Below are 15,000 nucleotides of genomic sequence, written 5' to 3'. Positions count from 1 at the left end.
TCAATGCGCTATTGAGTCTTCACATAGGAATGAATAGTGTGACTTGATCGATGGCTTTGTCCATTCATATATACAGTCGTGTGTGTGTGTGTGTGCATGCGAGAGAGAGAGGGAGCATCCGTGTGTGTGTGTGTGTGTGTGTGTTCTTGTTTTGTCTCTCCTTAACAGCCTTGTCTCAGACCACAGGGCACAATGCTGATATTGAAATGAAATAGGGCCCTGTCTGTCTGGAACACTTCAATTTAATCAAGCACCCCAGCAATCTGTGTATTTCACTAGTGTTGCAGCTATTTACAACAGTGTTTACACAGGCCAGGAATGATCCAGACAGCCACAGTCACTATCTATAGCCTTTTGTGAGTGTGTTTGTTTGTGTGTGTCCACTGTCCATAACAGTGTGTTTGTGTGTGTGTGTGTGTGTGTTTCCACTGTCCATAACAGAGAGTGTGTGTGTGTGTGTGTGACGAGTGATGTGCTGATCCTAAAATAGCCACGGGATGTGTGTGAGTATGAGGCTGCTGGTGACAGTGCAGGCTTGCCAGCGGACTGGAGATGTCAGGGTCTATTAATGACAGGGAAACTGTGACAAGCACCTAATTCCTTCACGTCTCCATATCTCCTTCTCACCTCTGTTGTGTCTGCTCTACCTCTCTCCATCCTCCACTCTCACCCGCCAATCCTCCTCTCCACTCCTCTCCTCCATCCCTCCTTCCATCCTTCCCTCATCACACCTCTGTGGGATCACCCATCTCTAAGCCCATCACCTAACCTTCTGGCAGAGTATTAGTGACCTGGGCCAGAGGTTAGCATCTGTTGGCTTGGGGTTGGAGAGGTTAACACTCTCTATGTCTCTCTATTTCTCTCTCTCTCTGTGTTGTTGTTTTATAACTGCCTGTGGAGGTAGACTGTTTTGAGAACAGATTCATCAGATCGCCATTAATACGCTGCCTAACATCACTTTCCACTCTGTGGCTATGGAATGAATCCTGTCAGATCAGATCAGATATATGGTCAAATATATAGATGAGGAAGAGAGGTGGGAGGACAGGGGTTCACAACCAAGATGATGTCATAGTAAAACAATCTCTGAGGTTAAGCCTCAGAACACGTTTGTTATTGTAGGACAAGAGCTAAAGATACAGATAGTCCTGTGTGTATTTAACTGTGAGCTGAGTGTGTGAGTGTCTGAGTGTGAGCTCTGTATTCAGTTACATCAGTGGTCCGTTAGCCTTTAAGTGAACTGGTATGGAGGAGAGTTTGACTGTCCACTTCCTCCCCCTAGGAGCCATCACAGCATTTGGACTGAGCACACTCATATCTCTCTCTCTCTCTCTTTCTCTCTCTCTCTCTTTCTCTCTCTCTATCTCTCTGTAGTCATGAAGGGGGAGCATTTATTTTCCAACCTGAAAAACGCCACATTCTACCAGCGGGTCTACCTACTGGGGGGCGAGGAGCTGCTGGTACTGCAAAGCACTGTGGGACATCCCGCGCTGGGCGACAGCTTCCACCAGATCACCGACTTTAACGACCTGCCCACCTCCCTTTTCGCCTGCAACGTGGACCAGTCTGTGTTTGAGGATCAGGAGGGCAAGGTAAGGTCAAACCACTCTCTTCTTATTCACGGGGGAGAGAGTTGCTCAATGTCCCCCTGCTATTTTCACTTAGGCCTAGTTGGTTCTCTTGTTTGGCTTCGTGTCTAAGGAAAAGTGATTCAAGGTGATAAAACTGTAAAGGTCACATTGTTTATCCTCCTGGTCCATGCGTCCACCACAGTTCTTGTTATTTATCGTTTGATTGTTTTCTTGGTACTGTATTTATTGGTGCCCTCTGGTCCGCATGGCATAAAGTTGATTCATCTCAGGGGCGGTTCATCTTCTGAGGCCAATTTGCCCTTGGCAAAGAAACACACAGTGAATATTTCTCTGACCTACTGTACTCCACTCTGGATGCCTGGCAGCCATTTTCTACATTTATCTGGTGTCATCTCTCCCTGGCTGTCTTCGTACTCAACACTGTCCTCATAATCCACCATTGCTCAGGGTTGGCCTGTCAGGCCTGTTTTGTCATCCAGTTTACCCCGAGTGGCGCAGCGGTCTGAGGCACTGCGTCTCAGTGCTAGAGGCGTCACTACAGACACCCTGCTTCGATTCCAGGCTGTATCACAACCAGCTGTGATTGGGAGTCCCATAAGACGGCGCACCAATTGGCCCAGCGCCGTCTGGGTTTGGCCGGTGAAGGCCGTCATTGTAAATAATAATTTGTTCTTAACTGACTTGCCTAGTTAAATAAAGGTTAAATAAAATCAATAAAAAAATCCAGCTAAAGTTGAGATCAAAAGCTGCCATTCTGAGATCAAAAGCTGGTCATCCACTGTACCTCTAGTTGTACATTATTTTGACTGCTATCATGGCAGGCAGTGGTTTTGATATGTGGCTGAGGAGTCCTAATAGATGTCCACAGGGCCATATAACATGTTGGAAGTTCTATCTGGTGCTCTGAATCTCAGCATCTCAGAGGTCAAGGGTCATTGTCGTCTGAGTGTCAACAAGGGCTCTAAAGTGTGACCATTTTGGTTGCATATGCTCCTAAATATTTAGCTGTGCGACCTGGAAACACAAGCAGTGTTCCCCACCCCAATTTAATTTGTTATCGTTGTAATGATTCGCTCTACCGTTGTTTCTGAGTGCACTAGAGTAAAAAGCGAGTGCATATTCGTTACCATCATGGTTGTACCGCAGCGAATCTAACGGCTTATTTCTACCCCCAACAGTTTACAAGACATGACACGCATCTAAAAAATGATCTTCCTATGGCGGATTGGCGGGCCGCATTTCACATTCAGAAACCATGTCGCGGGTCGTTCTGAAACTTCTCGCGGACCATTTGTTTACACCTTGTTCCGTCATGTTACTTCATTAGCTAGCTAACGAACAACCTGGTGACTTTGCTAGTAGACTACATCTGAATATCTGGGGGCACAGAGAGAAAGGAAAGGGATATCCTCTTCAGGAGATCACTGTTCATAGCAATGAATGACTGATCTCTTGCATGTCATCACTCACAAACATAATGTTCTTAAAGAGACGGTGTACAAATTTCAATGTAATGCATCTCAATGTAGTGCTTTTCCACAGTGCAGACACCTAACATTCCACACATGACTTTGTAAGTTCAATGACAGTTATTTGTATCATTTTAGCTTGCTATAATAAACACATGTATTTAAAGGGTTACATTAGTTTCTAGGGCACAACATGTGCTTCAGAAGTAGCTAGAATACATATAGGCCACAATATAGATTATACAGTACCAGTCAAAAGTTACTATTTTCTACATTGTAGAATAATAGTGAAGACATAAACTATTAAATAACACATATGGAATCATGTCGTAACCCAAAAAAGTGTTAAACAAATCAAAATGTATTTCATATTTGAGATTCTTCAAAGTAGCCACCCTTTGCCTTGATGACAGCTTTGCACACTTGGCATTCTCTCAACCAGCTTTGTGAGGTAGTCACCTGGAATACATTTCAATTAACTGGTGTGCCTTGTTAATTTGTGGAATTTCTTTCCTTCTTAAAGCGTTTGAGCCAATCAGTTGTGTTGTGACAAGGTAAGGTAATACAGAAGATAGCCCTATTTTGTAAAAGACCAAGTCCATATTATGGCAAGAACAGCTTGAATAAGCAATGAAAAACGACTGTCCGTCATTACTTTAAGACATCAAGGTCATTCAATCAGTTTCTTCAAGTGCAGTCGCAAAAACCATCAAGCGCTATGATGAAACTGGCTCTCATGAGGACCGCCACAGGAAAGGAAGACCCAGGCTTACCTCTGCTGCAGAGGATAAGTTCATTAGAGTTACCAACCTCAGAAATTTGTATCCCAAATAAATGCTTCACAGAGTTCAAGTAACACATCTCAACATAAACTGTTCAGAAGAGACTGCATGAATCAGGACTTCATGGTCGAATTTCTGCAAAGAAACCTCTACTAAAGGACACCAATAATATGAAGAGACTTGCTTGGGCCAAGAAACATGAGCAATGGACATTAGACCGGTGGAAATCTGTCCTTTGGTCTGATGAGTTCAAATTAGACATTTTTGGTTCCAACCACTGTGTCTTTGTGAGATGCAGAGTAAGTGAACGGATGATCTCCTCATGTGTGGTTTCCACCGTGAAGCATGGAGGAGGTGTGATGGTGCTTTGCTGGTGACACTGTTTGTGATTTATTTAGAATTCAAGGCACGCTTAACCAGCATGGCTACCACAGCATTATGCAGCGATACACCATCCCATCTGGTTTGCTCTTAGTTGGGACTATTATTTGTTTTTCGACAGGACAATGACTCAACAGCTTCAAATGACCTTGGCTCCACAATCCCCCGACCTCAACCAAATTGAGATGGTTTGGGATGAGTTGGACCGCAGAGTGAAGGAAAAGCAGCCAACAAATGCTCAGCAAATGTGGGAACTCCTTCAAGACTGTTGGAAAAGCATTCCAGGTGAAACTGGTTGACAGAATGCCAAGCGTGTGCAAAGCTGTCATCAAGGCAAAGGGTGGCTACTTTGAAGAATCTTAAATATAAAATATATTTCGATTTGTTTAACACGTTTTTGGTTACGATATGTGTTATTTCATAGTTTTGATGTCTTCACTATTATTCTACAATGTAGAAAATAGTAAAAAATAAAAATAAAACTTTTGACTGGTACTGTATCTCAATCAATTTAAAAAAAAACTTTCTGGTGCTCCGAAATGTTATGTTGTGGTCCTAACTTTTTAAAATTTAGAGCCCTGGTGTCCACACAGATTAGAGTCCTTGACCTCGGCTCCCCCTCGTACATCAACTGACGTTTTTCTTAACGTTTGTGAGATGAAAATAAAAAAGACTAAGCGAGTGAGTCCAGTCCATTCCCTCTGCTTTTCTACTGAATGTGGACATACTTCCTGAGGCTTTCTCATCGAGAACTCTTTTCTTCACTGTGTCCTGTTGTGGTCTGTGTGTGCTGGGGAGCATTGCTCTTCTGTGCCCCTCTCTGGAGCAGAGGTCATGTGAACAGAGCAGAGGAACTGTGCTAGTCAGGTCTTTCTGCCCCAGTGAACAGTCCCATTTCCAGCCCCAGCCCCAACACCAGCTCCATCCTCTTACCCTGCCCCGTCCAAGCCCCAACACCAGCTCCATCCTCTTACCCTGCCCCATCCAAGCTCAAGCCCCAACACCAGCTCCATCCTCTTACCCAGCCCCAGCTCCATCCTCTTACCCTGCCCAGTCCCAGCTCAAGCCCAACACCAGCTTCATCCTCTTACCCAGCCCCGTCCCAGCTCAAGCCCCAACACCAGCTCCATCCTCTTACCCAGCCCCGCCCCAGCTCAAGCCCCAACACCAGCTCCATCCTATTACCCAGCCCCGTTCAAGCCACAACACCAGCTCCATCCTCTTACCCTGCCACATCCCAGCTCAAGCCCCAAATGCAGCTCCATCCTCTGCCCCAACCCCAACCCCAACCCCATCTCCAACTTCAACCCCATCCCAGCCCCAAACCCAGCAGCCTCATACCCAGCCCCCTGCTCCAGCCCCAACCCCAGCAGCCTCATACCCAGCACCAGCTCCAGCCCCAACCCCAGCAGCCTCATACCCAGCACCAGCTCCAGCCCCAACCCCAGCAGCCTCATACCCGGCACCAGCCCCAGCTCCAGCCCCAACCCCAGCAGCCGCATACCCGGCACCAGCCCCAGCAGCCTCATACCCGGCACCAGCCCCAGCTCCAGCCCCAACCCCAGCAGCCTCATACCCTGCACCAGCTCCAGCCCCAACCCCAGCAGCCTCATACCCGGCACCAGCCCCAAACCCAGCAGCCTCATACCCGGCACCAGCCCCAGCTCCAGCCCCAACCCCAGCAGCCTCATACCTGGCACCAGCCCCAGCAGCCTCATACCCGGCACCAGCCCCAACCCCAGCAGCCTCATACCCGGCACCAGCCCCAAACCCAGCAGCCTCATACCCGGCACCAGCCCCAGCTCCAGCCTGCGTCAGTCAGAGAAGAGACATTAGCTGGTCGGCCACACCACTGCTTTGATCCTCACGCAGTGCGACAGCTGCATACAGAAGCCATTCCTCCAGGACAGCGGCAGGCTAAAGGTGATCCATCACTCATGAGTCACACGTACTGACATACACACGCCTGGACACGGCTGGACTGGCCTCTTGGGACTGGACTAGACTGGGTTGGGATGGTATAGGATAGGATGGGCTGTCTCTTAGAGTGGATAATGGGAGGAAGAAAAGCAATGAAGGGAGAGGAGAGGAAAGGGCAGGATATTAGGTCTAAGGAGTGGAGGGAGGGAGGAAGAGGAGGATGCATTCGACTGACATGACTTGAGTGACGGTAATATACGTAAAACATACACGTTGCCATGACAACCACTTTAAGCATTCCATTTCCCTCTATACTGAGCCCTAATGAACCTTAACACCAGTCTGCCAGTGAGGCATCATTACCCAGGGCCTCTGCTTCTTACTGACTGATCTACCAGGGTGAAGTCAGTCCAACAGCACCTGGATGTTTCCCTCTCGGTTTTTCTCCCTGATTTGCCTCGCCGTCAAATGTATTTGTGTGAAGCATAGTTTCTGTTTGGACCCGAGCCAGAATCAATTTAACAGGCTATGTGATAAGATTACTTTGATGAAAATCCCTGGGTGATGAATCATGACTATTTATAGCTGCATAGTGTTAGCTATTAGCCTGTCTCTAATAATAGTTCAGTCTGTCTGGGGACTGGGGGTGGAAAATCAGTCAGTTCTAAAGCCCCAGTGGGCTGCAATGGAATTTGGAGTGTCATTATTGGCCCCCTCGGTTCCAAGTTCCAACGACTTGATTTACCTCTAAGTGTCCTCTCAGTTGAGTCTCCAGACTGTTTCCAGGACCAGGGGTTAGACAGACATTTTTAGAGCTTAAGGATATTTAAACCAGAGATTTGCACCTCCAAGACTAATACTAAATTGGATGGAGTCCCTGGTTCCATTTGTGTGCCACATACCTTTTCCTCTGGTCCCTCTCTACCCAGGGTCTTTTCTCAATCGATAGTATTGATCGTCAGCTTGGAAATGTCAAGGTACAGCGAAGGAGTCTGAGTATGATTCATAACCAGGTCGATGGGGACTGACTGACGTGGCATTGCAGATGACAGTGAAGCCAGATTGCGGTTGACAGGGAGAGGTCATGAGACTGACGTGGCATTGCAGATGACAGTGAAGCCAGATTGCGGTTGACAGGGAGAGGTCATGAGACTGACGTGGCATTGCAGATGACAGTGAAGCCAGATTGCGGTTGACAGGGAGAGGTCATGAGACTGACGTGGCATTGCAGATGACAGTGAAGCCAGATTGCGGTTGACAGGGAGAGGTCATGAGACTGACGTGTGAAGCCAGATTGCGGTTGACAGGGAGAGGTCATGAGACTGACGTGGCATTGCAGATGACAGTGAAGCTAGATTACGGTTGACAGGGAGAGGTCATGAGACTGACGTGGCATTGCAGATGACAGTGAAGCCAGATTGCGGTTGACAGTGAGAGGTCATGAGACTGACGTGGCATTGCAGATGACAGTGAAGCTAGATTACGGTTGACAGGGAGAGGTCATGAGACTGACGTGGCATTGCAGATGACAATGAAGCTAGATTACGGTTGACAGTGAGAGGTCATGAGACTGACGTGGCATTGCAGATGACAGTGAAGCCAGATTACGGTTGACAGGGAGAGGTCATGAGACTGACGTGGCATTGCAGATGACAATGAAGCTAGATTACGGTTGACAGGGAGAGGTCATGAGACTGACGTGGCATTGCAGATGACAGTGAAGCCAGATTGCGGTTGACAGTGAGAGGTCATGAGACTGACGTGGCATTGCAGATGACAGTGAAGCCAGATTACGGTTGACAGGGAGAGGTCATGAGACTGACGTGGCATTGCAGATGACAGTGAAGCCAGATTGCGGTTGACAGGGAGAGGTCATGAGACTGACGTGGCATTGCAGATGACAGTGAAGCCAGATTGCGGTTGACAGGGAGAGGTCATGAGACTGACGTGGCATTGCAGATGACAGTGAAGCCAGATTGCGGTTGACAGGGAGAGGTCATGAGACTGACGTGGCATTGCAGATGACAGTGAAGCCAGATTGCGGTTGACAGGGAGAGGTCATGAGACTGACGTGTGAAGCCAGATTGCGGTTGACAGGGAGAGGTCATGAGACTGACGTGGCATTGCAGATGACAGTGAAGCTAGATTACGGTTGACAGGGAGAGGTCATGAGACTGACGTGGCATTGCAGATGACAGTGAAGCCAGATTGCGGTTGACAGTGAGAGGTCATGAGACTGACGTGGCATTGCAGATGACAGTGAAGCTAGATTACGGTTGACAGGGAGAGGTCATGAGACTGACGTGGCATTGCAGATGACAATGAAGCTAGATTACGGTTGACAGTGAGAGGTCATGAGACTGACGTGGCATTGCAGATGACAGTGAAGCCAGATTACGGTTGACAGGGAGAGGTCATGAGACTGACGTGGCATTGCAGATGACAATGAAGCTAGATTACGGTTGACAGGGAGAGGTCATGAGACTGACGTGGCATTGCAGATGACAGTGAAGCCAGATTGCGGTTGACAGTGAGAGGTCATGAGACTGACGTGGCATTGCAGATGACAGTGAAGCCAGATTACGGTTGACAGGGAGAGGTCATGAGACTGACGTGGCATTGCAGATGACAGTGAAGCCAGATTGCGGTTGACAGGGAGAGGTCATGAGACTGACGTGGCATTGCAGATGACAGTGAAGCCAGATTACGGTTGACAGGGAGAGGTCATGAGACTGACGTGGCATTGCAGATGACAGTGAAGCCAGATTGCGGTTGACAGTGAGAGGTCATGAGACTGACGTGGCATTGCAGATGACAGTGAAGCCAGATTACGGTTGACAGGGAGAGGTCATGAGACTGACGTGGCATTGCAGATGACAGTGAAGCCAGATTGCGGTTGACAGTGAGAGGTCATGAGACTGACGTGGCATTGCAGATGACAGTGAAGCCAGATTGCGGTTGACAGTGAGAGGTCATGAGACTGACGTGGCATTGCAGATGACAGTGAAGCCAGATTGCGGTTGACAGGGAGAGGTCATGAGACTGACGTGGCATTGCAGATGACAGTGAAGCCAGATTGCGGTTGACAGTGAGAGGTCATGAGACTGACGTGGCATTGCAGATGACAGTGAAGCCAGATTGCGGTTGACAGTGAGAGGTCATGAGACTGACGTGCTCTTGTCTTTTCTGTTTTCTTTTTACAAGGCGATTTTCTTTTTGTCGTTTAAAGCAGCAACACGCTCCTGAGGAGAATATAGGCTAATAGTGTAGATATTTTAGTGTCTAATAGCAGCCTACTACTAAATCATATTTACAAGGTATTGTTTAGTAAAAATGAACGCAGTAAGCAACTAATAGCAACATACTAGTCTCACCCATCCTGAGAATGCGCCACCAAACGCGCAGTAGAGTTGATTCTCGCCATTTGTTTAATTTGGCACAGCGCGTCTCCTTATCTCATTATCAAACACACGTGAGCCTGGGAAGACGGTTATCATCCTCAAAAGTGTGCAGCGAATTCTACTAGATGAAAAGGCGAAATGAGTAACATCCTGGCATTTTAAAGCATAATCAATTTTCCAAACCATAAGATGTTCTATTTTGGAATATAGCTCAAATGCCTACTGTTTAGAATGCAAGTATGGGTATTTGGACACGGCCAGTGTCTAAAAGTGTGAGTCTCTGAAAGGCAATGTGTCCTCTGCTCCATACATAATTACAGCCAGGGCACTGAAAGGGAGAGGGGTCAGAAATGCAACACCGAACGTTTCTTCTTAATGGAAGAGCAAAGTTGCCTATTAATGGAATGTCTCAAACAAGGAAGTGGCGGAAGAAAACAGAGTAATGGGGGGAAACTCTGGGGTCAGGGTGACACCCTGACAGGTCAGTTCCTCTCTGAAGAGGCCACGTTTCCTGACAACATCGCAAGGAATCTACATTTGAGGGAGCTTTTGGTTTCTTTCGTGGTTATGTAACCCGGCATTTCCGCGGTGGTCTGCGCTCTACTTTATATAGGCATATCACTTTGATGTGGCCAGCTACAAGTATGGACTTTTGCACTGCATGGATAGTTCTCCCTCCCCCCGTGACAAAGTACTCTGCCCCCCCCCCATCACCCTCACCACTACCACCACTATGATCCTGTCTGTTGCAAAACTGGCTAAAGTTGAAAGAGATTATCTGAAACAGTATCTGGGTAAAAGGACACTGTGTTAAGAGCGCATGGGGTGGCTGGAACACAGAAAGTAATGATGGTTTACAGCAAAAAAAGCATTACAATTCCTCCCTGTCGCTACTCTATTCAGTTAGCCAGCGAGCATTCACACAGAACACACAGCATTCACACAGAACACACAGCATTCACACAGAACACACAGCATTCACACAGAACACGCAGCATTCACACAGAACACACAGCATTCACACAGAACACACAGCATTCACACAGAACACACAGCATTCACACAGAACACGCAGCATTCACACAGAACACACAGCATTCACACAGAACACACAGCATTCACATAGAACACACAGCATTCACACAGAACACACAGCATTCACACAGAAGCATTCACACAAAACTCTAACTGTTGCTATGAATCCTGGTGGTTACAGTAGAAAAAGACCCACCTACCAGAGACACTATCAACATGCAGTTTAAAGACTGTCTTTGGTATGACGAAACTCAACCAAGTTCCCTCTGAATTAAGCACCTCAAAGATATGTACAGTTGGCTGCATTATAATAAACTACCTGTGTGACCATCTGGTTCAGTTAGTGAGACTGGGTAAGTTAGTTTCCTACTCTATGAGAGTTGTTGAGACCATATGAGCAAGTGCGCTGTGAATGAATGAGATCTACAGTATAGCATCTGTAAGCCCTGTTTCATCTCGGACACAGATGGATTTGAGAAGAAATCATCTGTTCTGTCTCTTGGGGTTTAGGTCCTCCCACTCACTGCTTATGTCACCCCCCTCCCCCCCTCTCTCTCTCTCTCCCTATTTTTTTTCTCCCTCTCTCTCTCTCTCTCTCTCTCTCTCTCTCTCTCTCCCTATTTTTTTCTCCCTCTTTCTCTCTCTCTTTCTCTCTCTCTCTCTCTCCTCTGTGTGTTGAGCGTCATTACATAAGCCTGCCCCAGTCCGCTCTGCTCTGACCCTGATGAATTGTCATCACCCACACCAAGCCACAGCTTTCAGCTTTCTCACGTCACGTCCAACAAAACAATGCTGTGTCATCCTCTGCCTGCCCATCTTTCCGTCTGTCTGCCTGCCTGTCTGTCCGACCGCCTGTTTGTCTGTCTGCCCGCCGGTCTGTCTGTTTTGTCTGTGTACGTCTGTCTATCTGCTCGCCCGTCTATCTGCCCGTCTTTCCGTCCGTCCTCCTGTCTGTCTGCCCGCCGGTCTGTCTGTTTTGTCTGTGTACGTCTGTCTGTCTGCTCGCCCATCTATCTGCCCGTCTTTCCGTCCATCCTCCTGTCTGTCTGCCTGCCTGCCGGCCAGTCCGTTCATCTGTCTAAGAATACAGCAGGGATCTAAGCCGTCCTGGAGAGCAGCCCCACAGCTTAGACAGATGATTTACACCAATCAAAGCACAGAGTGACCATTAGACTGCAGATGTCACCTGGAATAGCTACACTGTTGATATTTACAGTGTCCCTGTTAGAGGACGTTGGAGCCAACACTGTCTCATCACCGTGTTTTTTTCCACAGCGGTGACTGTAGACGGCTGGGTTTAGTCAGAGCAAGGGGACGGTGTTGTGTTTACTTTCCCATGTAGGTTTAGGCAGATTTGGGACATGGAGGAGGAATGTGTTTGTCTGGGCAGGGGAATTAAAGTTCTTTCCTCATCTCTCTGATGCGGAGAAGGAAATAGCTTCTGATGGTCCTCTCTGGTCTTATAGATATGTTTCTATATCTATACACGTGTTTATATATCTATATATACGTTTATATATCTATACATATGTTTCTATATCTATATATATGTTTCTATATCTATACATGTGTTTCTATATCTATACATATGTTTCTATATCTATACACGTGTTTATATATCTATATATACGTTTATATATCTATACATATGTTTCTATATCCATACATATGTTTCTATATCTATACATATGTTTCTATATCTATCTATACATATGTTTCTATATCTATACATATGTTTCTATATCTATACATATGTTTCTATATCCATACATATGTTTCTATATCTATACATATGTTTCTATATCTATACATATGTTTCTATATCCATACATATGTTTCTATATCTATATATATGTTTCTATATCTATATATATGTTTCTATATCTATATATATATGTTTCTATATCTATACATATGTTTCTATATCTATACATATGTTTCTATATCTATATATATATGTTTCTATATCTATACATATGTTTCTATATCTATACATGTTTCTATATCTATACATATGTTTCTATATCTATACATATGTTTCTATATCTATACATATGTTTCTATATCTATACATATGTTTCTATATCTATACATGTGTTTCTATATCTATATATATGTTTCTATATCTATACATATGTTTCTATATCTATACATATGTTTCTATATCTATACATATGTTTCTATATCTATACATATGTTTCTATATCTATACATATGTTTCTATATCTATACATATGTTTCTATATCTATACATATGTTTCTATATCTATAGATGCCTGTAGCTTGTAAATGTTGGACTCCTCTGCACAGAGGTGATTCAAGCATCATTTACATTATTCTGCTGCGTATAATAGGCTGTGGAATATTGATGACAGTTCTCAGTATGTCTTGTGAGTCAGTCGGTTAGGAGGACACGGCAGTGAGATGTGTTTGTGCTGCTACCCAAGGCTGGAAACAACTCACATTCTTCAGATAGCTCTCCACCAGAGTTTCAGAGGAAGCGTCGGGCTCCTATTGACTCTCTCTAGCACTCCCTCTCAATTCAATTCAGCTCAATTCAAAGGGCTTTTTAGGCATGGGAAGCGTATGTTTACATGGTCAAAGCAAGTGGACTAGATAATAAACTAAAGTGAAATAAACAATCAAACATGAACAGCAAACATTACACTCTCAAAAGTTTCAAAGGAATAGAGACATTTCAAATGTCATTCTGTCTCTCTCTCTCTCGCTCTCTCGCCCGCTCTCTCTCTCTCGCCCGCTCTCTCTCTCTCTCTCTCACACCCTCTCTCTCTCTCTCTCTCGCTCTCTCTCCCGCTCTCTCTCTCTCATTCGCACCCTCGCTCTCTCTTCCGCTCTCTCTCTCTCGCACCCTCTCTCTCTCTCTCTCTCCCGCTCTCTCTCTCGCTCTCTCTCTCTCGCTCTCTCTCTCGCTCTCTCTCCCGCTCTCTCTCTCGCTTTCTCTCCCGCTCTCGCTCTCTCTCTCTCTCTCTCTCTCTCTCTCGCTCTCTCTCCCGCTCTCTCTCTCGCTCTCGCTCTCTCTCTCTCTCTCTCTCTCTCGCTCTCCCTCTCTCTCACTCACTCTCGCACTCCCACTTTCTTTCTTTCTTTCTTTCTTTCTTTCTTTCTTTCTTTCTTTCTTTCTTTCTTTCTTTCTTTCTCTCTCTCTCTCTCGCACTCCCTCTCTCATTCAATTCAAGGCATATGGCAACCTTTCTCAATAGCAAGGGTATCATCACCGAGTCTGTACATAGTTAAGGTCAAGTAGCATTCTAGTTTACTCTGTTTTTTTGTTAATTCTTTCCAATGTGTTAAGTAATTCTCTTTTTGTTTTCTCATTATTTGGATGGGTCTAATTGTGTTGTTGCCCTGGGGCTCTGTGGGGTCTGTTTGTGAACAGAGCCCCAGGACCAGCTTGCTTAGAGGACTCTTCTCCAGGTTCATCTCTCTGTAGGTGATGGCTTTGTTATGGAAGGTTTGGGATTCACTTCCTTTTAGGTGATTGTAGAAAACATATTTTCTGGATGTTGATAATTAGTGGGTATCGGCCTAATTCTGCTCTGCACGCATTGTATGGTGTTTTACGTTGTACACAGAGGATATTTTTGCAGAATTCTGCATGCAGAGTCTCAATTTGGTGTTTGTCCCATTTTGTGAATTCTTGGTTGGTGAGCGGATCCCAGACCTCACAACCATAAAGGGCAATGGGTTCTATAACTGATTCAAGTATTTTTAGCCAGATCCTAATTGGTATGTTGACTTTGATGTTCCTTTTGATGGCATAGAAGGCCCTTCTTGCCTTGTCTCTCAGCTCGTTCACAGCTTTGTGGAAGTTACCTGTGGTGCTGATGTTTAGGCCGAGGTATGTATAGTTTTTTGTTTGCTCTAGGGCTACGGTGTCTAGATGGAATTTGTATTTGTGGTCCTGGCGACTGGACCTTTTTTGGAACACCATTATTTTGGTCTTACTGAGATTTACTATCAGGGTCCAGGTCTGGCCGAATCTGTGCAGAACATCTAGGTGCTGCCGTAGGCCCTCCTTAGTTGGGGACAGAAGCATCAGATCATCAGCAAACAGTAGACATTTGACTATAGATTCTAGTACGGTGAGGCTGGGTGTTGCAGACTATTCTAGTGCCCCGCCAATTTGTTGATATATATGTTGAAGAGGGTGGAGCTTAAGCTACATCCCTGTCTCACCCCACTGCCCTGTGGAAAGAAATGTTGTTTTTTTTGCCAATTTTAACCACACACTTGTTGTTTGTGTACATGGATTTTATAATGTCGTATGTTTTTCCCCCAACACCACTTTCCATCAATTTGTATAGCAGACCCTCATGCCAAATTGAGTCAAAGGCTTTTTTGAACTCAACAAAGCATGAGCAGACTTAGGGTGTGCAGGGTGAATATGTGGTCTGTCATT

General features: G+C 45.8%; 1 protein-coding gene across 1 annotated transcript in view; it reads left to right on the top strand.

Moving 5' to 3' along the window:
* rcan2 (regulator of calcineurin 2) overlaps positions 1 to 15,000 on the top strand; it is a 125,450-nt gene that overhangs the window by 4,072 nt on the left and 106,378 nt on the right. The window contains exon 2 of the mRNA XM_036975851.2: positions 1,375 to 1,592. Within this exon, the coding sequence (XP_036831746.1) occupies positions 1,377 to 1,592 (216 nt within the window). The 5' untranslated portion in view covers positions 1,375 to 1,376. The remainder of the gene's footprint in view (positions 1 to 1,374; positions 1,593 to 15,000) is intronic.

The sequence above is a fragment of the Oncorhynchus mykiss genome, chromosome 4 (genome assembly GCF_057628025.1).
Source record: "Oncorhynchus mykiss isolate SJ-2025 chromosome 4, ASM5762802v1, whole genome shotgun sequence".
Taxonomy (NCBI): domain Eukaryota; kingdom Metazoa; phylum Chordata; class Actinopteri; order Salmoniformes; family Salmonidae; genus Oncorhynchus; species Oncorhynchus mykiss.
This window is presented reverse-complemented; position numbering and strand designations above follow the sequence as displayed.